At 51.2% G+C, this 22743-nt stretch overlaps 4 protein-coding genes across 5 annotated transcripts; all 4 read right to left on the minus strand.

The window, feature by feature from the left end:
- Positions 1 to 1136: 1136 nt before the first annotated feature.
- Positions 1137 to 5121, minus strand: LOC142890040 (troponin I, fast skeletal muscle-like). Of its 2 annotated transcripts, none has more exons than XM_076028789.1 (7): positions 5029 to 5121; positions 3981 to 4019; positions 3370 to 3406; positions 2824 to 2952; positions 2507 to 2596; positions 2246 to 2419; positions 1137 to 1490 (listed from the first exon to the last, which is right to left on the minus strand). In XM_076028789.1, exons 2-7 carry the CDS (start codon positions 3986 to 3988, stop codon positions 1413 to 1415), a joined length of 516 nt encoding a protein of 171 aa, XP_075884904.1. In that variant the 5' UTR covers positions 3989 to 4019; positions 5029 to 5121; the 3' UTR covers positions 1137 to 1412. The 2 variants fall into 2 exon arrangements, with proteins under 2 accessions (XP_075884904.1, XP_075884905.1); XM_076028790.1 differs by having other exon boundaries at positions 5033 to 5116.
- Positions 5122 to 8621: 3500 nt separating this feature from the next.
- LOC142890036 (troponin I, fast skeletal muscle-like) lies at positions 8622 to 13355 on the minus strand. The gene is made up of 7 exons (XM_076028784.1): positions 13260 to 13355; positions 10747 to 10783; positions 9946 to 9982; positions 9722 to 9850; positions 9549 to 9638; positions 9254 to 9430; positions 8622 to 8999 (listed from the first exon to the last, which is right to left on the minus strand). Exons 2-7 carry the CDS (start codon positions 10755 to 10757, stop codon positions 8919 to 8921), a joined length of 525 nt encoding a protein of 174 aa, XP_075884899.1. The 5' UTR covers positions 10758 to 10783; positions 13260 to 13355; the 3' UTR covers positions 8622 to 8918.
- Positions 13356 to 14102: 747 nt separating this feature from the next.
- On the minus strand, positions 14103 to 17422 carry LOC142890035 (troponin I, fast skeletal muscle-like). Its single transcript, XM_076028783.1, has 7 exons — positions 17279 to 17422; positions 16078 to 16106; positions 15459 to 15495; positions 15113 to 15241; positions 14946 to 15035; positions 14466 to 14642; positions 14103 to 14376 (listed from the first exon to the last, which is right to left on the minus strand). The coding sequence occupies exons 2-7, from the start codon at positions 16083 to 16085 to the stop codon at positions 14281 to 14283; spliced, it is 537 nt and encodes a 178-aa protein (XP_075884898.1). The 5' UTR covers positions 16086 to 16106; positions 17279 to 17422; the 3' UTR covers positions 14103 to 14280.
- A 1992-nt stretch (positions 17423 to 19414) lies between these two features.
- Positions 19415 to 22076, minus strand: LOC142890041 (uncharacterized). Its single transcript, XM_076028791.1, has 4 exons — positions 21325 to 22076; positions 21109 to 21189; positions 20817 to 21001; positions 19415 to 20431 (listed from the first exon to the last, which is right to left on the minus strand). The coding sequence occupies exons 1-4, from the start codon at positions 21398 to 21400 to the stop codon at positions 19541 to 19543; spliced, it is 1233 nt and encodes a 410-aa protein (XP_075884906.1). The 5' UTR covers positions 21401 to 22076; the 3' UTR covers positions 19415 to 19540.
- Between the last annotated feature and the right edge of the window lie 667 nt (positions 22077 to 22743).

The following is a 22743-nucleotide window of genomic DNA, read 5'->3' on the forward strand; positions in this document are numbered from 1 at the left end:
GCTGGTGGTACACAAGAGAAAGAAAGTTTCTTTGGGGGCCAAGTTAGACAAACACAAAAACACACACACACACACACACGCACACACACACACACACACACACACACACACACACACACGCACACACACACACATCAAAGTGTGGGGCAGAGTCTCACCATTGGTCGCTGTTCAGTTTGGCTTCAGACAAAAACTTTGTCCTAAAAACTCGTCATGAGTGTGGACAGAGTCAGAGGCACCTGTGAGCCACTTGACTCAGGTGAGAGATATGAGTGAGGGGTGGAGAGAATCACCCGAGTTCAAACTCTAGCTCGAATCAGAACAAAGTTTGGCCTTGATTGGTCGATCGGTTTGCGAGTCTGTGAGGTTCGAATCAAAGTATTCATTTGTGTGATTTGGATTTTGTGTCTCCGGCTGACAAAACAGAAGCTTCGGCAGTAGGCCAACAGTCGTCTGCTGCCACCATGTGGCCAGAATGGGCAGTGACACCTGTATGACCTGCTGGCTCAGAGTCGGGAATTCTGTCGGTGCTCGCAGAAACGTGCGTTCACATTCTGTCCAGTCGAATGTAGTTTTAAAATAAATCAATAAATGAACTAAATAAAATGCTAAACTAAATACATTTATCAAGTTTGTGAAGCGCCCTGCGATGAACTGGCGACTTGTCCAGGGTGTCACCCTGCCTTCGCCCTGTGACAGCTGGGATAGGCTCCAGCAGACCCCCGTGACCCTGAGCTCGGGACTAAGCGGGTATGGAAAATGAATGAATGAATGAAGTTTGTGAAGCGCAGCTGATTCGTAATAAACTGTCCAATCCAATCACGAATGTGGGCATGTGTGGGTGTTGAAATGTTTTTTCAGAGTGGAAGGATTTGGTAAGAAGAAGAGAGGGGCGGGGGAGAGAAGCAACATCATAACCGGAAGTTTGAGTTCAAGACGAGGATCACATGACCACCGCGATGCGACCTCGGGAGGTTTCACGCCGGTTGTTGACAAAAACATTTCTGCCTTCTGGCGAGGCAATTGCCGATGTTCACTTTCTCACTTTCTCTAACTCCCGGTCCTACAAAATAAAGGAGGCGGAAACAGAACCCTGTGGCCGGAAGTGTCTGGAAATATGCAATCAGCCAAAAATGTCCGTCTAGAAATTCGTTTAATAATTTACAACATTAATCAATCACACCACGTGCGCCCGCCCACCGGGGGGAGCAGGAAGTTGTCGGCATCACCAAAATAAAAGCCCGACACGGAACAAAATCCGGCTTTTCACCGTAGCTGCGGCGGCTCTGGCAGAAAGAGGTGGAACTTATTAAGGTCACGGGTTGAGCGGAGCAACAAGACGGTTTAATCGAAATGGAAAAGTTCCAGGAAATCTTTCCACGGCGACTTGCGGGCAGCAGCGCCATCTTCCTTTAGGAAGTCTCGAACATCTTCTTCCTGTCGGCTTTGTCCTCGATGTTCTTGCGCCAGTCGCCCACCGCCTCCGCCGGCTGCAACAAACACAGAACCGCCCGTTATCACCTGGATCGTTCCCTGGTGGTCGCCCGCAGTAGAGAGCCCGGCTGGGAGTCTGGCTCCAAACAGCATCAGGGGCCCAAAATGACCTGTTATGAACCCACCAATAGAGTCAGCGCCTGCCCTGCAGGCAGTGTTGCCGACTGCCCAGTGAGAAAGGTAGCTACTTGCGTGACCTAGAGCTCACTAGAAGTTGCTAAATGACGCCTTATTCCATAATTGATCATGCCCATGTCATTGTAATGGACACTGTAGGGCGGAATGACAGAATAACGTACAAGGAGAGACAAATAAATACGTACAATATGTTTAGAATTACAAATTAAGTTTTTAGGCGTGAAAATAGATACTGTGGTAAAGTGACTGTTTTGGTGGTACTTTGGCTAGTGACCAGTCAAAGTACCATAAAAGGAACCAGAACAAAGAACAAAGTCACCGTGTTAACGGTTGAAAAACAAACAAAAAAAATGATACTTTCTTCCTCGACTTCACTTGCACGATTCATTTCCAGACTGGACGCAGAGGAATAACATCAGTTCCGACTCGCAGCAGCACGATATGCGAGCAGGTCCGAAGAACGACAAGTGATTTCATACTCGAGTCATCAAAATGCTACAAGAGCAGCAGAAAAAGTTGCTAATCGTGTTGCCAAACTACAGTGCTAATTTGGCAACACTACCTGTGCAGAAACCTCTTGGAGGTTTCTGCTTTTTGAGTTGTGGTTCCTCACCTCCTCCTTCACTTCCTTCTTGACCTGCTTGAGGTTAGCCCTCAGGTCCAGGTTGACGGTGTGCTTGGAGCCCAGCAGGGCCTTCAGCATGGCATCAGCCGACATGCGGACCTTCTTCAGGGCCGGTTTCTTCACGCCGGCCAGGTCGATCACCTTGATCTTCAGGTCGTCGATCTGCAGAGACGACCCCGACCGCAACGGTGAAAACATCTCCCGCACAGCCGCAAACAGGCAGGGGGCGCTGTTTCACCGACTGCTTACCTCCTTACCGGCCTTGCCCACTTTGATCTCCAGGTCGTATCTCTCCTCGTCCACCCTGTCGATGAGAGCGTGAATCTTCTTGCAGGTATCCTGAGGAGGAAGGGAAGAGTAGAGGAGGAGGAGAACAGGAGGAGAGCAGGAGGGAGGAGGAGAAGAACAGGATGAAGAGGAGGAGGAGGAGGAGATAAGAAGAGGAGAAAGAGAAGAACCCTCAGCTGGCTTATTACAGGACTTCACTTCATGCTTCTCTGCGACAACGACCAAGACACTTCATGTGTGGACATGTGACCAGCAGGAGCCAGTGAGCCATCAGTCACCATGAGGGTGGCCTGGTCTCCATGGACACTGGGGGTGGGGCAGTTCTCGGCCATGTACGCCTCCTTGGCGGCGGCGATGTCCTTCGTCTCCTGCACGATCCAGCCGGCGGCGATCTGCAGCATCAGACTCTGCGGGAGGGGCAGACACATGGCCGTGAGGGTCAAAGGTCAAAGTGGGAAAACGAGCAAGGGGGGTGAGGTTGAGGCCAATATCTGAGGACCTTTTGCCTGACACTGACGCACATGAGACTGTGCTATATACTTTTATCAGCAGATGGCGCCACAAAGCTTCAAACCAACAGCAGTTTAGATTTGCCTTAAAATACCAACAATACTAATAATAATAATGATAATAATAATAATTATTATTATTATTAGTGGTAGTAGTTGTAGTAATAGTAGTAATACTATTATATTAATATATGTATTATTATTATTTATTTATTTATTTATTTAAAAACTATTTATATTCCAGTTTTAATTTGGAGCAGAAGGAGCAATCCCTCGGCTCTCCTGAGGGGGGCAGTGTGAGGCTGCGGTCGGTACCTTCAGGTGATGCCGGCGGCTCGAGGTCATCTTCTTACTGCGGAGGAGACGAAAATAAATGTGACGACCATTAACCTCATCTCACCTTTGTGTTTTCCCTTCCTCCCTCCCTACCTCTCTTCTTTCCTTCCATCCCTCCTTTGTTCACATTCACCTCTGTTTTCTTTTTGTCATCTTTTTCCTCTCTGTCCTTCTTTCTTTCTTTCTTTCCCTCCCCTTCCCTTCATCTTCTCGCCTTGTTTTTGTCCCTCCATCCTTTCTCATCCACGTCTCACTCCTCCCTTTATTCCTTTCTTTCCTCTTTTCACTTTCTCCCTCGTCCTGCCCTCCTTGTTTGCGTCGGCCTTCATCCCTTGTTCCTTCCACCCTCGTTAATTCCAAGTGTCTTTATTCGCTCTTCACTTCCCTATCTCCTCCTTCATTCTTCCGCCCTTAGTTTTTTTTTTCCCTTTGCTCATTCTTTCCTTCATCCGGGATCTTCTTTTATCTCCCTTCACTTTTCCTCATTTCATCCCTTCTCTCCGTCCCTGTCACAGTCAGCTCCATCCCTCTCTCCTCCCTTTTCTTCCCTCTTCCTGCTCCAACAGAACCAGTCGGGACGGGAAACTCACTCGGACATGATGGCGGCGGCGGTGTTCCTTCACAACCAGCTGCAAAGACAGAAAAGGAGGGGTGGGCTGGGGTGGGGGTGGGGGTGAAGGAGAGTGAGGTGGGGGGCGGTGGGGGATAAACCATCATCAGAGCGGGATTGAAACAGGATCTGGCCGCTGAGTGCTGAGCGAGCTAACTTTGGATCACCAATCAGCTCAGGTGATCCTGCGGGTCCTGCAGAATGTGCTGCAGCAGAGCGGCGGCCGCCAGCGGCACAACGACGACGGAGAGCATCAACATCAACATCAACATCAACATCAACAAGTCATCAACAGGTGCTGGAACTTTCTAGTTTCTTTCTCTTTTTTTCATTCACAGTGTGAGACTGACAGACGATCCGAAATAAGGCGTGGGAAGCATCGGGCCTATAACCAAACAGGACACAGCTGCTCAAAATTTACACACGAACACACACACACACACACACACACACACACATACACACACACACACACACACACACCTGTAGAACACTATCAAAAAGTGTTTTAAATCTTTTTTCATCTACCTAAAAAGCAGAATGTGCTGAAATATTCAATCAAAAATTCCTTTTGACACACAACAAAGCACAGTCATTTCATTTAATTGGTGCACTGTAAGAATTAATGATGAGTTCCTCTTTATATTTTAGCAAACGGCTCATTGGTCAAAACATTGTGGAAGTCATCCAACCAGAAACCAGAAACCGGAAACCAGAAACCCTCTGATTATTATCAGAAGAACCTTCATCATTTTTCTTTAATTGGCAGAAATCCTTCAAACTGCTATTGCCCCATCAGCTTTTTGCAGCTGCCCAGTGAAAAAGCCATCAGACATACCAGGCAGACAACAGGTGAGTCAACACCTGGACGGCCGATGGCGACACACCAGACAGAAGAAAAAAAAAAAAAAAAAAAAAAAAAACCTCTCAGCAGGAGAACTTCCCAACATTCTCACAGAATGATCAATCAGCTCCATCACCTTCAGCACATCCAGAGCAGGAAGAAGAGGAGGGGGAGGAGGACTCACCTACCGGACAGATGGACCAACGGATGGACGGACGGATGGAGGGCTTCAACAGCGGTGAGGCAGTGCGACCAAATCCTCCATATATATAGCAGAGTTGCGTCGCAGCCGCACCCCCTGTTTAAGGAAAAGACAACATCCTCGGACCAATCGGACGGCCGGACACCTCCGGAAATATCCAGGCCCGCTGCCAGGAGGGGGCGGGGCCTGTTCCGACCCGGTCCAGAGCCACTCCGCTATAAAAGGCAGGAATCGGACAGCCGGAGGGACAGACGGAGGCAGCGGGGAAGCATCACCGGGAACCAGATTTACTGAAGCTGGAAGAAGAAAAAGGGGTTCCGCCACGTTCTGCAAGAGGCTTCCACAAATCTGAACTGGAGTCAGAACGGCACCGGTGTTGGCCCCACCCCCCTCCTGCACCTATCCCCAGCTAGCCCCACGTCCAAGGGACTCACCCGCTCGCCCCCACCTTAAGCCTCCTCCCCTCCCACCTCCATCCTCAACCGCAGCCTCCTCGAGTCCCTCTGTGATCTGATTCACTCACGATGAGCGGCGGCGTTTGGATGAATCTTAAGTTTCTGCCGTCTATAAATACGTGGAGCCGCCTGCTTAGCGTTTCACACTGGCGACGCTAAGCAGCTGCCACATCCTGCCAGCGATGTCGGATTAACACGTCCCCGCCGTGAGCCTGGGGGGGAGGGGGGCTGCTGAGGCCTCAGGCGACTGCTTAGGCTGGGTGTGTCGGAGCGTTTGACAAAAGTTTTAAAGCAGCTCTAGGTAACTTTTCGACCATAAAATTACGATTCCAAACTCAGTAAAGCGGTAGATAACCGATCAATAGGATCAGCGGTGCCGCCTCGGCAGCGAGGGGGGGGGGAGTGGTGCCGGCTGTAACTGCACTGCGTAACTTTCAAGCACGACCCGACTCGCCGGACGAACCACCACACGCCAACGTCACACGTTTATTTAGATGCGGTTTTACATACTGCTATTACAAATACATAAGATTATAAAATCACTGAATGGAACCCAATAATTAACCTCGATGAAAGACGAAGTAATAAAAGTGTTGGACGTTTGCTACGACGTTATTGTCAAATGCCTGTTTTGCATTTCATATTATTATTATTATTATTATTATTATTATTTATTATCAATATATTATTATTTCATATATGTTTTTCCTGAACACATACGAGCGCTCCAGCGAGGCGACTATTTGTATTTTCCCACATCAATAAACTAGCGCTGCAGCGTGTTTACTTCGTCACTTCGCCATTTCTACCGGAAGTTACCAAGAGCTGCTTTAACAAAAAAAATACTTCCACGCTGTTCACAATCTTCCCATTGAGAATTGTTTTACGCTATAAAAAGATGACGTTAAATTTAAAAAAATGTGCAACATTGTGCATCGTCATGTGACATGCGCAACATTGTACGACAATGTGCGACTCTTCGTCCTAACCAGTGGCGTCTCAACAGACTAAGAGCCTCCTCAAGTCAGCGCAAAACTTTGGCTTTTAGCAAAACTATGAAATTTAGCTAAAAGCTAAACCAGCCATGAGGAGAGCAGCAGTTACAACACTGACACGGCGCCCCCAGCTGGCCTGGGACGGGACTTTGAGCTCAATGGAAGCGGCCGCAGACCAGCAGGATGCTTGACCACCAAACACAGGATGCAGGACTCCTGAGCGGCGGCGGTGGCGGGCCGGCGAGGTTCAGCGAGGCAACCTGCAGGGTGAAGACAGCCGAGACGAGGAGCCTCGCAAGGAATGTGTCGCCGCCGCAGGAGGCTGAATGTGCAGCCAGCGTGGGAGTGTGTAGCGTTACCTCACTATGTAGACCTCCAATAACCAGACGCCAACAGGAGGACTGATTTATGATGCTGCTGCTGCTGGAGGAGGTGGAGAAAGAGTTGGAGAAGGTGGAGGAGTTGGAAGAGGTGGAGGATGTGGTGGAGTAAAGGAGGATGTAGCGGTTAAGGAAGAAGTGATGGATGTGAAGGAGGATGTGAAGGAAGTGGTGGTGGAGGTGGAGGAGGTGGTGGAGAAAAATGAGGGTGTGGGGGTGGAGGATAGGTGATGGAGGTGGAGGAGGAGGGAGGAAGAGGAGGAGGAGGGTATGGAGGTGGTGGAGGACGTAGTGAAGGAGGAGGAGGTGGAGGAAGTGGTGGGGGAGGTGGAGGAAGAGGGGGAGGAAGTGGTGGGGGATGTGATGGAGAAAAAGGAGGGTATGGAGGTGGAGGAAGAGGTGATGGAGATGGTGGAGGAGCAGTAGTGGAGGAGGAGGTGGAAGAAGAGGCGGTGGAGAAGAAGGAGGTTATGAAGGTGGAGGTAGAGTTGATGGAGGAGGTGCTGAAAGCTTCTCTCAATCTCAGTTAGGCTCCGCCCACCATCTCAGGAATCCGACTGTCTGCAGCGAAGGTGACGGATGGACGCACCGACCAATCGCCTTCAGCCGTCTCACGTTAGCAAGGCCGTTTGTGAGGTGCCTCGCCGTTAGCGCCGCCTGCTCTAACTTCCCTGCAGGTTAGCGCCGCAATTATTTTAGCTGGTCTCCGTCTCCGGTTCCACCCGCAGCGCAGAGGCAGCTGCTCCGGCTGAACGCTGCTCCTCCGTCAGCAGAGGAACAAATATAACCAGCAAGACGGCCACAGCAGCCAATTAGGACATAGCTAAGAGGCCTGGGGGGGGATAAAGGGTAGGTGGAAGGGAGTGAGGAAGGAAGGTAAGAAGGAAGGGAGGAGGAGAGGGAGGAAGAGAGGGAGAGCGGTAGGGAAGAAGGGCGAAGGGACGAAGAGAGGAAGGAAGTGGAGGCACATTTTCCGCTGAGAAAAACTTCACTTCCCTGTTTCCCAACATGACGAAGCTGCGCCGCTCGCCCCCGAGGCCTCGGGAGGACGCCACTCCGCCATCGGTCACATGACCAGCTGCGCAGGAAGAAACAGGGGGAGGAGTCAATCTGACAGAAACAGGAAGAATCAAGAGAGTGGAGTTGGAGACTCACCTTCTGCTGCCTGCAGGCTGGTTTTACAATCTTCGCCACGTCCAGCTGAGATGCTCCGCCTACTCGGGAGCCGCCCCCGCCAGTTCATTTCTCAGGGTGAGAAACGACGTTTAACTCTGAACTTTTTCGAGAAAAATACTCTGACACTCTTCACGATCTTCTGATTGAAAACTGTTTTAGATTCAAAAAAAAAAAATCATTATTACAATAAGGAAGCCTTTGTGTCGCTGGGGATTATTTTAGCTTTAGCGTAAGTTTAGTGATAGCTGTCCTCAAACAGAGGGCTAACTGCATGCAACATCATGAGCCTCACCCGGTATTTTTTGTTTGTTTTTTTCCAGTCAAGTTTTCACTTCTCGGTTTCCACCATTTGGCACTTTGATTTTCAAGCACGGGCAGCGTGAGATACGAAGAAGGTGGAAGAGTAAAGTTTCGTTGTTTTTTTGACGCGAAGGCCCAAAGGGTGCATGACATTTGTGTTTGCTGGAAAACTGAAAAGTGTGTGTTTGAAGCTGTAAAAACCATGAGGGAGAGCTTTTGGGAGTCGGTGGTGGGGTCAGTCGGTCAGAGGTCTCAGAACAAAGAGCAGGTTTGTTTGTTTTGTTTTTTTTTTATTTCTCATCAACATCAGGACAAACAGTAGAAACACATCGCGACGTTCTGTGGCCTTCAGGAAATCCAACTGCAGAGTTTTCTACCAAAGCCAGACAGCCGAAGATGGTCCCACGCTCAGCTCGTCCTCAGCCAACATCCACGTTTGGACCTTCTCAGCACCTTCTCCACACACCCCCTTCGCCGGGATCCGTCTCATCGGCTCGGGCTTTGGAACAGAACTCTGCAGCCAGCAGGCTCCACAATCTGAACTCCTGCCCCGAGCGGATCCCCCTTTAACTGTCGAACATCTTCTTCCTGTCCGACTTATCCTCGATGTTTTTGCGCCAGTCGCCCACATCGCGCAGCTGCTTGTCCTGCAGGAACAAAAAAACACAGGACAGGAAATTACCTTAGAGGAGCACAGCCAGACCAGAGTCATAATCCTTGTTGGATTGCGGCAACCACTGGCTGCCACCAGTTGGCAGTAGGTGCCGCTCAGGCTAAAAACGTGGACAAACGGAATCGGTCCTAAAACAAATCCGCTGCTAACAAAAGTTTTGTGATTTTGGCTGTAGAGAGCACCCCTACAGACAAGGAATCCGGTCATTTGGGGGCTGTCCTTACTCACCTCCTCCTTCACCTCCTTCTTGACCTGCTTGAGGTTGGCCCTCAGGTCCATGTTAACAGTGTGCTTGGAGCCCAGCAGGGCCTTCAGCATGGCGTCGGCCGACATGCGGACCTTCTTCAGACGGGGCCTCTTGAACTTCCCCCTCAGGTCTACAATCTTGATATTGAGGTCTCGGACCTTTGGAAAGAGCACACTCCAGAATTTAATTATCAGGAGAGAGAGAAAGATAGAGGGGGAGAGAGACAGGGAGAGAGAGAGAGAGAGAAAAAACCTTCTGCTCTGAAGAACATCTCACCTCGTTCAGCACCATGTTGAGTTTGAACTCAATGCTGTACCTCTCTTCCTCACTGATGCCAATCTGCTCGTGGAGCTTCTCGCAAAGCTCCTGCAGAAACACCAGGTGGAAACAAGTCATTTCTCCAGTCGGTCAGTTTGGTCCTTTCCTCAGTGATGGACCTGCCATCTCACCGTGAGCTCGTCCTTTGAGTATGGCAGCTCCAGCGGTGGACACTTGCCCGCCAGGAACGTCTCCCTTTCGCCGGATTTCACCTGCGACTCGGCGTCCAGCAAAGTTCCGGCCACAGCTAGCATGCAGCTCTGAGGATGAGCACGATGTGGCTACGTTGGTCATCTAGAACCCTTGCAGCTGTGAGTCATGGTTGGGGGGGATGGGGTAGAGTAGAAGCTCTTACCTTCAGTGTGTGTTTCCTCCGGGCAGACAGTCTCTTCCTGAAAGACACCAGATGGCCCCTCAGTGTTTACGTCGATGATGCACCGGTATATATGCAAATGAGAGGGGGCAACTCTCGACAAAGATCTTTATGATAACAACCAGGGCTGGAGCGACATGGTGGCCTGACCACGCAACTGCCACCCCACAGTAGGGTAATTTAACAGAACACCTTACACGTATATATCTTTTTTTTGTTCGAAAAACAGTATTTTATTTTGTTCTTGGTGGAAAGAAGACATTCAAAGACATTTTTCTTGTTCTCTAATTCATAGAAATGGTGACAGGTTGACTGTTTCTTTGACAGTTTCAAAAACGTGGAGCCTCCCAAAAATATTTGTTGTGGTGCTGTGACACAGTTGCTTGACCCAGAGGCTGGACTTCATCATGTGTCTTGTCAACGTCTTTCAATTAACACTCAGTTTGTTGTTGTTGTTCGTCCTAGCTTTCTACTCTGAAGTGGTCCAGCACCACATGAGCAGGTTCTAGCTTGATCCACTCTGAAACAAGCTTTTAAAAAAGTTGCGGTTTTGGGTCGTGAAAACACCGGTTTCATCTGGACGGAAGACGATAATAAACGTTTAATTCCACGTTTTTGTCAGACAGATTCATTTGCCTGAACAGAAAAATCTGTGCGCAAGAGACTCTTGGCAGAGATTTGTGCTCCACCCACTTGTTGCCAAGCACCACCCACTTCTACACACACAGTGACACAGTGTAAGTGGTCGAGCAGAGATTTTTCACATTAGTCTTTCAGACTTACTCGGTGGCCATTTTGGCTGCAGGATGACGGCGTTTTTCTAATGAAGAAAGACAAAGAACACATTAGAATCACATCACATCATCAAATCAAATGTGTTTAGTGAGGATTGATCAATTTCCCAAAGCATCACTGCTAATATCCTCATTTAGATACAATTCTTTGGAGGTTTAGTCATATCTCTTGACAGAACGTGACAGTGAATGCTTTTTTTTTTTTTCTCAAAGGTGAACATTTCTGCTGTCAGCTACAGGAAAGAACCTGTCCGTCTTTAATCAGGTGACGTTATGAGCAGAACCAGCCTAGTTGGTCGTCTGGTCCACTTGGTCGTCTGGTCTACTTAGAGCCGCCTCAGCTGCTCTGAATCCGACTCACTTCATTTCTATCTTGAGACATCACGTTAATTCCAGGAAACTTCATGCGGATGCTCTGTATAATCCTGGCTAGGTTCATGGCCGGAGGGCTGCAGCGCTATTTTTAGCAGCGCCGCCCAGCAGGTGGAGCCGATGCACTGGGGCTCCAATTTTAATATCCTGTCAGCCAGTGGAAAAGTTGCCCTCAGATCCAGAAGTTTCCTGAAAAATGACCCCTGGAATGTCTTGGTGCTCTGGCCCTGTTGGATGTTCCTCTAGCGACACTAACTGGTTAACATGTGTGCTACTGCCTCCTCTTCACTTAAACATGGCCCTAAGAGAGGACTTCCTGAGGCATCCATGGAGGCAAATACTAGTGTGCTAATTGCCTGCGTGGTAGAACACTCATTGCTAACAAGTGGCAGTAGGATATTGAGTGGATGCAGATATGAAGATATGTCAGGTATGGTCAAATCTCGGACTGTCGCCAACATTTAGCATCGTGGCTAGCCAAAGTTTCAGTGTGACATACAGCTAGCATCGGTCATCTTTAGCAAACTGATTTCATCACAACAGGATATCTCCGATAAATTGATTTAAACATCAGTTTGCCGAAAGATGAAGGACTTATCAGAGCAATTTGATTTCTTTGTGTTTAGCATCAGTAATCAGAACACAAGAGTCTCGTAACAACAGCCAAACATGTTGAGGGCAGCGACAGGAACCAGGAAGTGTCCTGGAGGAACGACTTGATTTAACGAAACGTCTGTCACCTCTTCTTAAGTCGCTTTTAACTGACACCGTTTGGTGGCCAGAGTTAAAGCACAATACCATATGACTGCTGTTACTTTTCCTGCTTGACTGAACAAATCAGATTTGTTGCCAACAGTGACATCCAAAGCTCTCACGTAGGAGCAACTTTTAAAAGGTTAAAAAGTTCTTGTCCTCCTTTGGTATGTTTTCATCTTGGCAGTGCTCTCCAGTTTGAGGCCGCCCCACGAGGCCACCAGGGGGCATCGAGGACCAGGACTGTTTTCTCAGGGGTTTAAGACTCTATTCCTAGAAGCTCAGCTGTCGCTAACATCTTCACCACCGAGGGGAGGAAAGAAAAAAACAACAACGACGGCACGCTGGCCTCGTAAGGAAAACCAAACAAATGGTCATCGTCGCCCTGGGCAGACCAATAATAGCGGGTGAGAGTGTCTCTGGGCGGGGCGGGGGGGCAGATGGTATTCAGGGCAGTGAGAGGCAGCGAGGACAGAAGATGGAGTTACTCTAGAGGTGGAATAATATCTGGCGGGTTTAAATTTGGGGCCTGATTGTGGTGGCGAGGGGATTGTCTCTGGAGGTCTGGGCCGTAACCCGAGACCACAGAACATCCCGCCAAGCGGACGGGTTGTTAGCGCATGTCGTAAAAATAACTCGCAGCTGGGGTCACATGCGTGAGTGGGCGTCTGTGTGCGTGCTCGACAGGGCGGCCCCCCACCCCACCCTCACGCTTCGACAATGACCATTTCAAAACTGAACCAAAAAGAAGCTCCTGAACCAATGAAATTTTGCCACCCGTGCAAAAGATGTTGGTAAGTTGGAAGTTGGTCAATTCTAACCAGCGTGAAGTGGAGGCTCCGACTGGGTCACTGCGGACTAGAGCCGAAGTACCAACCCTCCCCACCCCCCGCCTCATCCCCAACCCCATATTCCCCGTACGCCCCCCCCTCCCCCCCCCAACCCTCCGCGCTGACAGGAGGATAAACACCGACGGATGGGTTTTCAGTTCTGCGTCTTGCAGCGGGGTTGGCTTTCAGTGTAGCACATTGCCAGGACATACATCAAACATCCGCTCAGCAGCAGACAGCCCGCGGCTGCTTGCCAGCATGCAGACCACACGTTCAGACAGCTTAAGTAGAAAAAAGGTGGAAAAGAACCCCCTGCCCCCCGCCAAAAAACAAAAAAAAAACAAAAGACAGGGCTAAGACAAAGGCTTTCAGCCAGTCCAGCCAGTCACACTGCCATCAAGCCAACAAAGATCCGTCAAAATTCCCAGAAACAACCAAATCTCACAGCTGGCGGGGAAATGGACAGATTTCAAAGCAGCCATGCAGACAAAACATGCGACTGACCAAAACTCCTGCCACGTCCAGCAACTGGGAAAAAGGGTCTTACCTGAGAGAACGGCGAGGTTGGCTGGTCCAGAATCCACAGACCGAGTCCCAACAACAAGGTATATATTGCAATGGGCAGTAGCCCTCCAAATCCCCCGCTCGCTCTTTATGGAAGTGGATCAACGGTCAAACCAATGAGCTGGCAAGGTCATGAAATACAGTACTGAGCGGTTGGGCCGCCTCCACGGCCCGCCTCATTATAAATAACCCGCCCTTTAAGATTCTTATCCCTATTATCCCAGGACATCCAGCTGTGGCAGGCAGAAAGTCATTAAAGCAGAATTATTTTGGATCGTCGGGAGGAGCCGACTGGTTTCACACTGACCGTCTGGTCTGGTTGGTGCAAATTCTGGAATTTTCAACATTTGGCCACAGTCGATCACTCACCTGGTCGACCCTGCCAACTTCGCCAATCAAACTGAAGGGCCAATGTCTAGAATTGTTTTTCGCCTATGACGGACGGAGCTAATCATTTAACTCACCAACGGCCTGTCTGCCCCTTAGGCAGTATAATGCAGATTTTTGCAGTTTTCGCGAATTCAATCAGAAATTTTGACCACGACAGGCACCTAACGGACATGACAAGGCTTTTTTGTAGAAAACTTGACTTACCTCCGGGTAGTGGGAAGTGTTCCTAGCAGCTTCTCTTGGTCCTCAGGTCAACCAATTGATGACCAAACTATAACTCGCCACTGGGGGTGGGGAGTTGGGGGGCACCAAACCAGTTAAGAGTCGGGCCGCCTCCTTGCTGGCCCCCCCGAATGACTGCCTGTTAACACGATTCCCAGGAATACTACCGACACTCGGGTGAAACAAAAGTGGTGAAAAATCAGGATTGCAGAAGTTTCTTTAAGTGTCGGCCGTTTATTCCATCACAACTTGTTCAGCAGGAAAGAAGAAAACAAAACAAAACCATAGAAACACACGCAGCTTTTGTTACTGCCAATATTCTCAGATTTTACCAGTTAGAGGAAAGAATTCAAAACTTTGCAGGCTGCTGAGAAACCTGTCTAGAACCTGGTTCAGGCCTCAGTCTCAAACATCTTCTTCCTCCCGTCCATGCCGGACTTGTCCTCAATGTTTTTACGCCAGTCGCCCACATCACGCAGATCCTTATCCTGGGAGACCAGAACCAATCAGAGGACTTTCACTGAATATCACCAATATCAACATCTTAATAGTATCATGACATTATCGCGGCCCTCACCTCCTCTTTCACCTCCTTCTTGACCTGCTTGAGGTTGGCCCTCAGGTCCAGGTTGACGGTGTGCTTGGATCCCAGCAGGGCCTTCAGCATGGCGTCGGCCGACATGCGGACCTTCTTCAGAACGGGTTTCTTGAACTTCCCCATCAGGTCCTGAACTTTGATCTTCAGGTCGTCGATCTGCAGAGTGTAACGAAGGAGCAGTTACCAGAAGTTCTCCTGGAGCTTGTCATCAGGGGGCCCCCTCAGAGAAAACAGCTGAACCGAGACGAATGGACCTGAAGTCACGAGACATCATCAGTGACTTTGGGGCTTCCAGACAACTGTTGAGGTCAACCCTCTGAAAATGGTAGATGTTTAGTGGATGAAGGAACCTGATCTGACACCAGGGGTGAAATGTTAGTTTGTGGTGGAATGACTGGAACGCCAACCCCACTGAGGCTTATCCTGTCGGACCCACTGAGAGGTTCTCCAGGAACTCACCTCCTTGTTGGATTTAGTGACTTTCATCTCCAGGTCGTAGCGCTCCTCGTCGTTCTGCTCAATCTTGCGCTGGATCTCCCGGCACAGCTCCTGAAACGGCAGCGACAGCTGGTCACCTGTGGGGTTACGAGCTGGGGTCGAGTCCAGGCGGGGTCGGGGGCCAGAACCTGGAGCTCCTGCAGGTTCCTAGGCATGGAGACTGGAGGACATGTGTCGGCCATGTAGCGCTGCCGGTCCTCCTCCCGCTGCCGGTCCTCCTCCTCCAGGAGGCCTTTGGCAATGGACAGCATCAAACTCTGCCCGACAACAGACACACGGCATCAGCCAACTGCACGTCTGGATTTTATTGTATTGAAAAAAAAAAAATTCACGTCCCAGTTTGGCATCATTCCAATAAGTTATGCTCCTTTCAGTCATTTACTTTGAAAACACAGAGGCCCCCACCCTCCCTTCCTTGATCCTGATTGGACCACAGCGCCTAATGACTCACTTCCCAGGTGTGTCAACCTTTACCTTCAGGTGATGCTTGCGACTGGAGCTCATCTTTTTCCTGGAGGGGTTGGAAAATATGCAAACATTCAGAATTGAAACAAATCAAATTGTGGTCATTTGTAAAGATGAGTAACTTTTTTTTCCAAAGTTTCTCGACTCATTACGTGACAAACTCTGTTTGTTTAAATGAAATATTTGCGTTTTTTTCTCAAGTTGGAACTTAAAAACTATTTTCTATCAAACTCCCTTTCTTTTGTCATCAATAAGAAGAACTCATCAATTCTGACAGCCCTCAAACGCCTCACCAGTTTACATGAACTGAGACAATACTGTGGAGACTCGGACCAGTGGGCGTGGCCAAAAATATTTCAGAGTGGGATGATGACTCAGACAGGAGACATGGCAATTTAAGTAGATGCCTGATACTTGTCTACATTATTATTTCTTATATATATATATATATATATATATATATATATATATATATATATATATTGTTCAATATTTTCAGTGTGATCCTCTATACAGCCGGCCTGTCACCATTCCATGAGTTAGACAGCAGCAAATCTTCACCACTGTCCAACGAAACTCCGCCCCTGACCCAGACAGAAACCTGGAAGGTGTGGAAGGAGTTACTCACTCGGACATCCTGTCGGCTCAGCTTCCAGCCTGCGGGGGAAACAACAAGTTTAGGTAAAAGCGGCGGTGGGAGGAGGTTGGAGGGGAGATTGAGGCGGGGCCACGGCAGCTGTCTGGCGACGGCGGGAATGTCGGGATGAAAAGTCCACTTCCAGGGGAGGTGAGAGCCAGTGAGAAGCCTCGGGCCTTCGTCTGGAGGGACGGAGCTCAGGTCTAAATCAGGACCAGGATCTTGTCTTCAGTCGTCGCCCCCCCGCCCAAAAAAAACATCTCCCCTTGCCCCTCCTGGAGCATCTCCTCCAGCCAAAGCCCCACCCACCAGAGGATAATACACTCAACCCTCCGTCACGGCAGGAGGTCCCGGAGCGTCACCCTGCAGTGATGGATGAAGAGCAGTTGGTGGCCACCAGCGGCCCCGCCCACTAACAACCACTCTGGTTCTGGTACAGCAGCAGAATCGGAACCGGCATGAAACTGGAGGCTCTATGACACATGAGCAGCAGCAGGAAACATTTTATGGAGGGAAAGAAAAAGCAAACAAACAAAGGAACCAGGAAGACGATTGGACAAAGTTTCTGTTGGCCAATCAGAGCTCTTCACTCTCTACCTGTCTGATTCACCTGCGCAGCTGTGGCCACACTTCCTGTTTCCCTGGCTGTCGCTCTGCCCCTTCCTCCACTGAAGGACGCTGACCGAAAAAAATCGGAAGCTTTCAACCTGAAACCTCCTCAGTCCTGCTGCTGTTCCTGCTTTCGCTCACACGTCTGGACAAAAAGAACCAACATTTTCAACCACTCAATCACTAGCAGGCATCCCAGAATTACTCTCCAACAGAAAAATGTAATAGCAATTTAAGTAGATGACGTCAGTCCAAAAGAGTGGCTGCACAGGTTTCACCACACACAGGCACAGACAGACACACAAAAGGAGGAAGTGATAACCTTAGTAGCAAACATCAAAGCAGGCCTTTGACTCTGTGGCACCATTAATGTTGACACATAAATACAATCATACAAAGGTTTGTAGACTAAATATCAAAAATGGATCAAAGTTTTTCAGAAAAGTCCAAACAAGGAGACTCCAGAAGCCCTCGGATCGACATGGTGATGATAATATTAATACTAGTCGTAATAAAAACAATGACGATAATAAAACCTCATACCTTCAGCAGACCTCAGAGGTCTACAGCATCACATTCTTACCGTGTGTGTTGAAGGAGCTACGGGTCCGAGCGGCGGCGCCTCAGCTTCAGCATCATCAGCTTGCTATTTATCATCTTCCCCACAGGCCTCGTCTCTCTCTGTATGGAGGGGGACTTCCCCACCGACCAATGAACTCGGCAGCCACAGGAACATCAGCGGCCCTTAAGCCCCTCCCCTCCTATAAAGGCTCCTCCCACATCTCATCACAGAGTCTCTCCTAAAGGGGGGAAATGTTTACTAAAACTCATCCGGACGGGATTCAAAGACCACGTCAGCCTGTAAATGGTAAGGGGCAGGCTCTGCCCCCCCTGGGGATACCGGAGTGATGCGATGAAAGGTGGAGGAGCAACAGGTGGGATGGCAAGAAGCAAGGAGGAGGAAGAGAGACGACAGGAGAGGAAGGAGGAGAAGAGAGAAGGTAGAAGAAGAGGGTGAGAAAAGGGAGAGGAGGAAGGAGTAGAGACAAGAGAAAGGGAAGGAAGGATAAGAAGAAAGGAGGGAGGAATGGAAACACTGGGAGCAGCTCGTCCACACATCTTGTGTGGAACCTGTGATGGTCTTCTGCTGCAGGTCAGTGTGACAGAATGGAAGCAGAACATTTCCGACGTTTGCCAGATGAAAACTGGCTGCATCAGACAAAAACTGGCAGATAAGCCAACTAATGGGCGAGTGGTCTAACTAATGGAATAAACCAAAGCAGACTGTACACACGTCATTGTCTTTAATGCTTTACATTACAAATCATACCCGAAAAAAAGAACAGATCATCAGAAACGGCTTCACATTTCAGGAAAAAGAAGAAGAAAAAAAAAAAATCACGGTCACGTGACCTTCTGTTCCACTGAGAAATCACCTGAGAGAACCAGTTACAGAACCTCTGCAGTTGGACCGGGAGCGCTCAGAGGAAACACAGGGTCAGCACCAAACACCATCGCTGTGCAGAGTCACAGCAGGAACCGAGTGGTCGGGTCGTCGTCCCAGCCGGCCAGACGAGCTGAAAGTTCGGAACGGTCACACGAAGAGTGCACAAAGTCACCGGACGCTCACCACAGCACGGCACTCCAAACCAAGGCACCAAACTTTTAGCTTCCACCCCAGAAAAGAACCACAGCGAACATCACACGAAGAGGGCAAAGAGCCAGCAGGCTAACGTGGCTAAATGCTAGGACTCGGATCTTGGATCCCTCAGCCGGGTGGCTGGGTTGGGGTTGTGGCAGAACAGAGCAGAACCCTGTGGAACCGGACTGCAGGGAACTACAGGGCGGGTTCAGATCAGGGTTCTGCTGCCGGAGCCGTGGGCCTTCAGTCTTTTCATATGGATACGCTAACCATCTGGACGTGGTGGAGCCAACTGGCAAAAAAAAAAAAAAAAAACTGTAAACAAAGTGAACTCAAGGTGGGCAGGAAGGGGAGGAGTCAGGGTTCACACCTGGCACCAGAGGTGTCCCTCAAAACTGGACTGAACTGGGTTCACAGCAGCAACATTTACAGAAGGATTTTAAACTGGGTTTGAAAGGTTTCCCACCACTAGGAGGTGCTGTGACATTACAGTACCGGTTCTCCTTTCAGTTTACAACCACCACCGACCAACTGACCGACCACAGCTGCTGCCAGCTTAGTGTTTGGGGCCCTGACGCTGGCAGGTTGTTGGTCCGAACCGCCTGCCAGGTCGGACCAGAACCAGTTCATTCCTGCTGGGCCTCACGGTTCAGAGCGGACCGGACCGGGAGGGTTTAGTTGGCTCATCAATAAAAGGTCCATTTTATCATAGTCAATGTTTAAAAAAAAAATAAAACACTCCTGAGATCTTCCCTGGAAAGAAAAAAAAACCCACAAAAGCAACAAAAAGTCCCGATAGGAAAGAAAATTCCAACCACGACGACGACGACGACGGCAGCAGCAGCGTCACAACTGAAGCAAGAATGACATCACAAAAACACCAGCACCATCACATGACCACCACCACAAGCTGCCGACGCTTGAAATCAACAGTCCGGTGCGCCTCCTCCTGATTGGTGGAGGAGGGGCGGCAGGAGGGGGGGGGGGGCATCACAACCGGGGTCACATCGAAATTTAAAACCCACCGCCAGAGGTCCGTAGGGGGACAGCCAGTCCAGCAGAGGGCGTCGCATTAAAGTGTCTGGGGCTCTCTGTCCAAGGGAGGAGGTGAGGTAGGGCGGGCAGGCAGGCGGGCGGGTGTGTGGGGGCGGGGCTGAGCGAGACTCCGCCGCCCCCCCCCGTCCCACCCCTCCTCCTTTGGGCTCAGGTCCACGCCAGCCTGCGCGACAGCGCCTGCTTGAAGCAGTCGGGGTGGACGCCGCCGCCGGGCCGCAGCGCCCCCTCCAGGCCCACCAGCAGGTCCTGGTGGCGCTCGCCGATGTTGACGGGGTGGCGGGCGCGCAGCAGCTCGTAGGCAGCCAGCAGCCGCATGTTGCGGCGCACCATCAGGTACTGGATGACGCAGGTGGGCGCCAGCGAGAAGCCGTCGCGGCAGTGCACCAGCACGCGGCGCCGCTTGCCCGCCGACGCCTCGATGCACTCGTTGATGTCGTGGAAGCAGCGCTGCTCCAGCGAGGAGATGTCCACCTTGAGGCGCGACCAGCAGTGGCGGGCGCCGCGGGAGCAGGTGCAGGGCACCAGGCTGATGGCGGGCGGCGGCTCGCCCGGCACGCCGCTCATGTCGATGACGCTGTCGATGTTGTTGCGGCAGAGCGTGCGGCCGCTGTACGCCGCGTTCAGGTTGCCCACGTAGATGTAGTCCGTCACCCGGGAGATGAGCGGCTCGGCGTGCTGGAAGTGCTGGGGGGTCGGCGTCGCCGGCGGGGGCAGGGGCGGGGGCGTAGGAGCGGGCGCGGGCGGGTCGGGCCCCCGGGCGCCGGCCGGCCCCGTGGCCGCTCGCCGCCGGTAGTTGCGCAGCTTGGCGGAGCCGGAGCGCGACGGCGGGTTGGAGTCCGACTCGGAGCTGCTGTTCCACGGCGGCGAGAAGAGCGAGAAGCGACTCGAGGACTTGCCCTTGGCGAGGACGTCGCAGGGGCTGGAGAGGGCGGAGCCGGAAGAGGAGGCCGCCGCCGCCGCCTCCGAGGCGCAGAACAGCGAGGAGCGCTCCAGAGAGCCGGTGCTGCTGGCGGCGCCGGCGCTGTGGGCCTGCTCCATCTGACAACACACACACACACACACACACACACACACACACACACACACACACACACACACACACACACACACACACACACACACACACACACACACACACACGTCAAAGGTGTCAGACTTCCCACTGCAGCCTCTGGGGAGGGGAATCTAGCTGCAACTTTCCTCCTTCAGGGTTAAAAAAAACAAACAATATTGGACACAAATAGAACAAACTAGTGTTTTGCGTGATTTTTCAAGATCAAAACTTTTGGACAACGTCTAAATTCTCAGTGACTCGCTCAAAGTTTAGGAACCCCGCCCCTAGCAGCCTGACAGTTTGGGTGTCTCCAGTCAGTCAGTCAGTCAGTCACTTCCTGTCTAACTGCCCGCAGACCCTCATCGTTACCTGGGCCCTCAGGTTGTTCTTCCACTCCTGCGTCTCCAGGGCCTTGAAGCGGCCGCTGCTGTCGGAGGACACCGACATGCAGAGGGGCCGGTGGGCCCTGGGGGCCAGCTGGGGGGTGAGGGCCACGGCCACGGGGCGGCCCTCGGCATGCTCGCTCCTACTCATCATCAGGTCGGGACAGGAGCCTGGGTAACGGGGGAGGGGGGGGAGGAGACGGAGGAGGGCACGTTGAGAGGTTTCTGATTTGAAGACACAAATCTTAGCAGAAAGGTCGCAGGCTGTTGTCACTCACCGGCACATTCTGAGCGGCTGATGGACTGGATGTGCAGCGTGTTGTGGCTTTTTAGCAGGTTGTTGAGAGCTCGGACTATACCTGAGAACACACACACACACACACACACACACACACACACACACACACACACACACACACACACACACGGCAGTCAAAAACACTGCTGTCTGGGGTCTGTGCGTGTGCAACACACACACACACACACACGCTCACCTGTCCTCCCATTCTGCTTGCAGGACACCTTCTGATTCAGCAGGTCGTGCGCGCCCAGGTGTTCCTCGGCCTCCATGTCGCGCCTCCTGCCGGCAGAGGCACAAAACACCGACTCGTCATCTTTGGCAGGCGGCGCGACGCTTCAACTCCATCGGACGGGAAGCTCATCTGCAGGCGGGCGGGCAGCTAGCCGACTAGCATACAAGACTAACCCCGCCGCAAAGTCTAGGGGTTGTTGTTTCTAGCCGGGCAGTCAGTTAGGTGGCTGTGGAGCTGACGGTTACTTTAAAGAGTCGTCATTTAATCCCGATCCTGCAGAACGACACCAGGCCAAAACACACCAGAGCATCCCTGCTGTCTGTAAACATGACGGCGGAAGTTGGTTTAACACTGCCGCTACGAGCGCCGGGAGGCTACCCTAGCCTAACCCCTTAGCATAGCATGCCTGTTGCAGCAGCAGCCGCAGTGCCAATCATGGTCCTTGGGTCGCTTCACTAAAACGAGCCGCGACAAACGTGGCCGCGGAGCGGACGGCTTCCGGTTAGCTGAGAGGCTAACTGGCCAGCTAACGGCTCCGCCAGCGCGGCAGCATCAGCAGCGTCTCCGTGCGCGAGCCCGACCGGCCTCCCGCCTCGCCGCCAACAACTGCCCGAGCGCTTTACATAAACAGCGGGGCCTGAGAAACCCTGAGCGCTGTCTGGCAGGCTTGTGACGACACAATCCGCCCCTTCCACCAGGAGCGTTTCAGCTCCTCATCAGAGCGAAATGTAGCGGGAATACCGGGGGGGGGGGGGGGGGGGGAGAAAAGAAGGCAAACTGGAACCCAGCTAGAAGTTGTCCCCTCGAGTAAAAAAAAAAAAAATAATCGCAAGGATTTGGCCAGGACAATGAAACAAACCACCATGCAACAGTCGACCCACTCAGTCAGCCGGACCCTGAAACTTAAGAGACATCAGAGGAATCTGATTAAGTTCAGTTTCGACCTCCGTTTCACTCAGTAACAGTAAATATGATACACAAAGGTTTTTGACAGACAGACAGACAAGTAGCAGATCCACAGGTGGGTGACAGGCAGACGGGTAGCAGATCCACAGGTGGGTGACAGGCAGACGGGTAGCAGATCCACAAGTGACAGGGAGACAGGTGGCAGAGAGACAGGTAGCAGAACCACAGGTAACAGAGCCACAGGTGACAGGGAGACAGGTGGCAGAACCACAGGTAACAGAGCCACAGGTGACAGGGAGACAGGTGGCAGAACCACAGGTGAAAGGCGGACAGGTGGCAGATCCACAGGAGACAGGTGGCAGAACCACAGGTGAAAGGCGGACAGGTGGCTGCAGGCCGAGAGGAACCTTTAGAACAGGAACTACACAAAGTAAACCCATTTTAAAATCTGAGAAATGCAATTTTGAACAGCGA

Source organism: Nelusetta ayraudi, unplaced genomic scaffold (genome assembly GCF_046127955.1).
Source record: "Nelusetta ayraudi isolate G7.1 ecotype Tasmania unplaced genomic scaffold, CSIRO-AGI_Nayr_v1 ptg000026l, whole genome shotgun sequence".
In the NCBI taxonomy this organism is placed as follows: Eukaryota; Metazoa; Chordata; class Actinopteri; order Tetraodontiformes; family Monacanthidae; genus Nelusetta; species Nelusetta ayraudi.

Excerpts from the sequence above, each read along its gene's own strand:
- LOC142890040 (XM_076028789.1), bottom strand. Across the intron at positions 2,953-3,369 it reads GCCGCCGGCATCACCTGAAG|AGTCTGATGCTGCAGATCGC; the intron begins GTACCGACCGCA and ends CCCCTCCCGCAG. Across the intron at positions 1,491-2,245 it reads AGAAGGAAGTGAAGGAGGAG|CCGGCGGAGGCGGTGGGCGA; the intron begins GTGAGGAACCAC and ends TGTTTGTTGCAG.
- LOC142890036 (XM_076028784.1), bottom strand. Across the intron at positions 9,639-9,721 it reads ACTCAAAGGACGAGCTCACG|GAGCTTTGCGAGAAGCTCCA; the intron begins GTGAGATGGCAG and ends GTGTTTCTGCAG. Across the intron at positions 9,000-9,253 it reads AGAAGGAGGTGAAGGAGGAG|GACAAGCAGCTGCGCGATGT; the intron begins GTGAGTAAGGAC and ends TTGTTCCTGCAG.
- LOC142890035 (XM_076028783.1), bottom strand. Across the intron at positions 15,242-15,458 it reads GTCGCAAGCATCACCTGAAG|AGTTTGATGCTGTCCATTGC; the intron begins GTAAAGGTTGAC and ends GTTGTCGGGCAG. Across the intron at positions 14,377-14,465 it reads AGAAGGAGGTGAAAGAGGAG|GATAAGGATCTGCGTGATGT; the intron begins GTGAGGGCCGCG and ends CTGGTCTCCCAG.
- LOC142890041 (XM_076028791.1), bottom strand. The coding sequence starts at position 21,400 with ATGGAGGCCGAGGAACACCTGGGCGCGCACGACCTGCTGAATCAGAAG. Across the intron at positions 21,190-21,324 it reads CAAGCAGAATGGGAGGACAG|GTATAGTCCGAGCTCTCAAC; the intron begins GTGAGCGTGTGT and ends GTGTGTTCTCAG. Across the intron at positions 20,432-20,816 it reads AGAACAACCTGAGGGCCCAG|ATGGAGCAGGCCCACAGCGC; the intron begins GTAACGATGAGG and ends GTGTGTTGTCAG.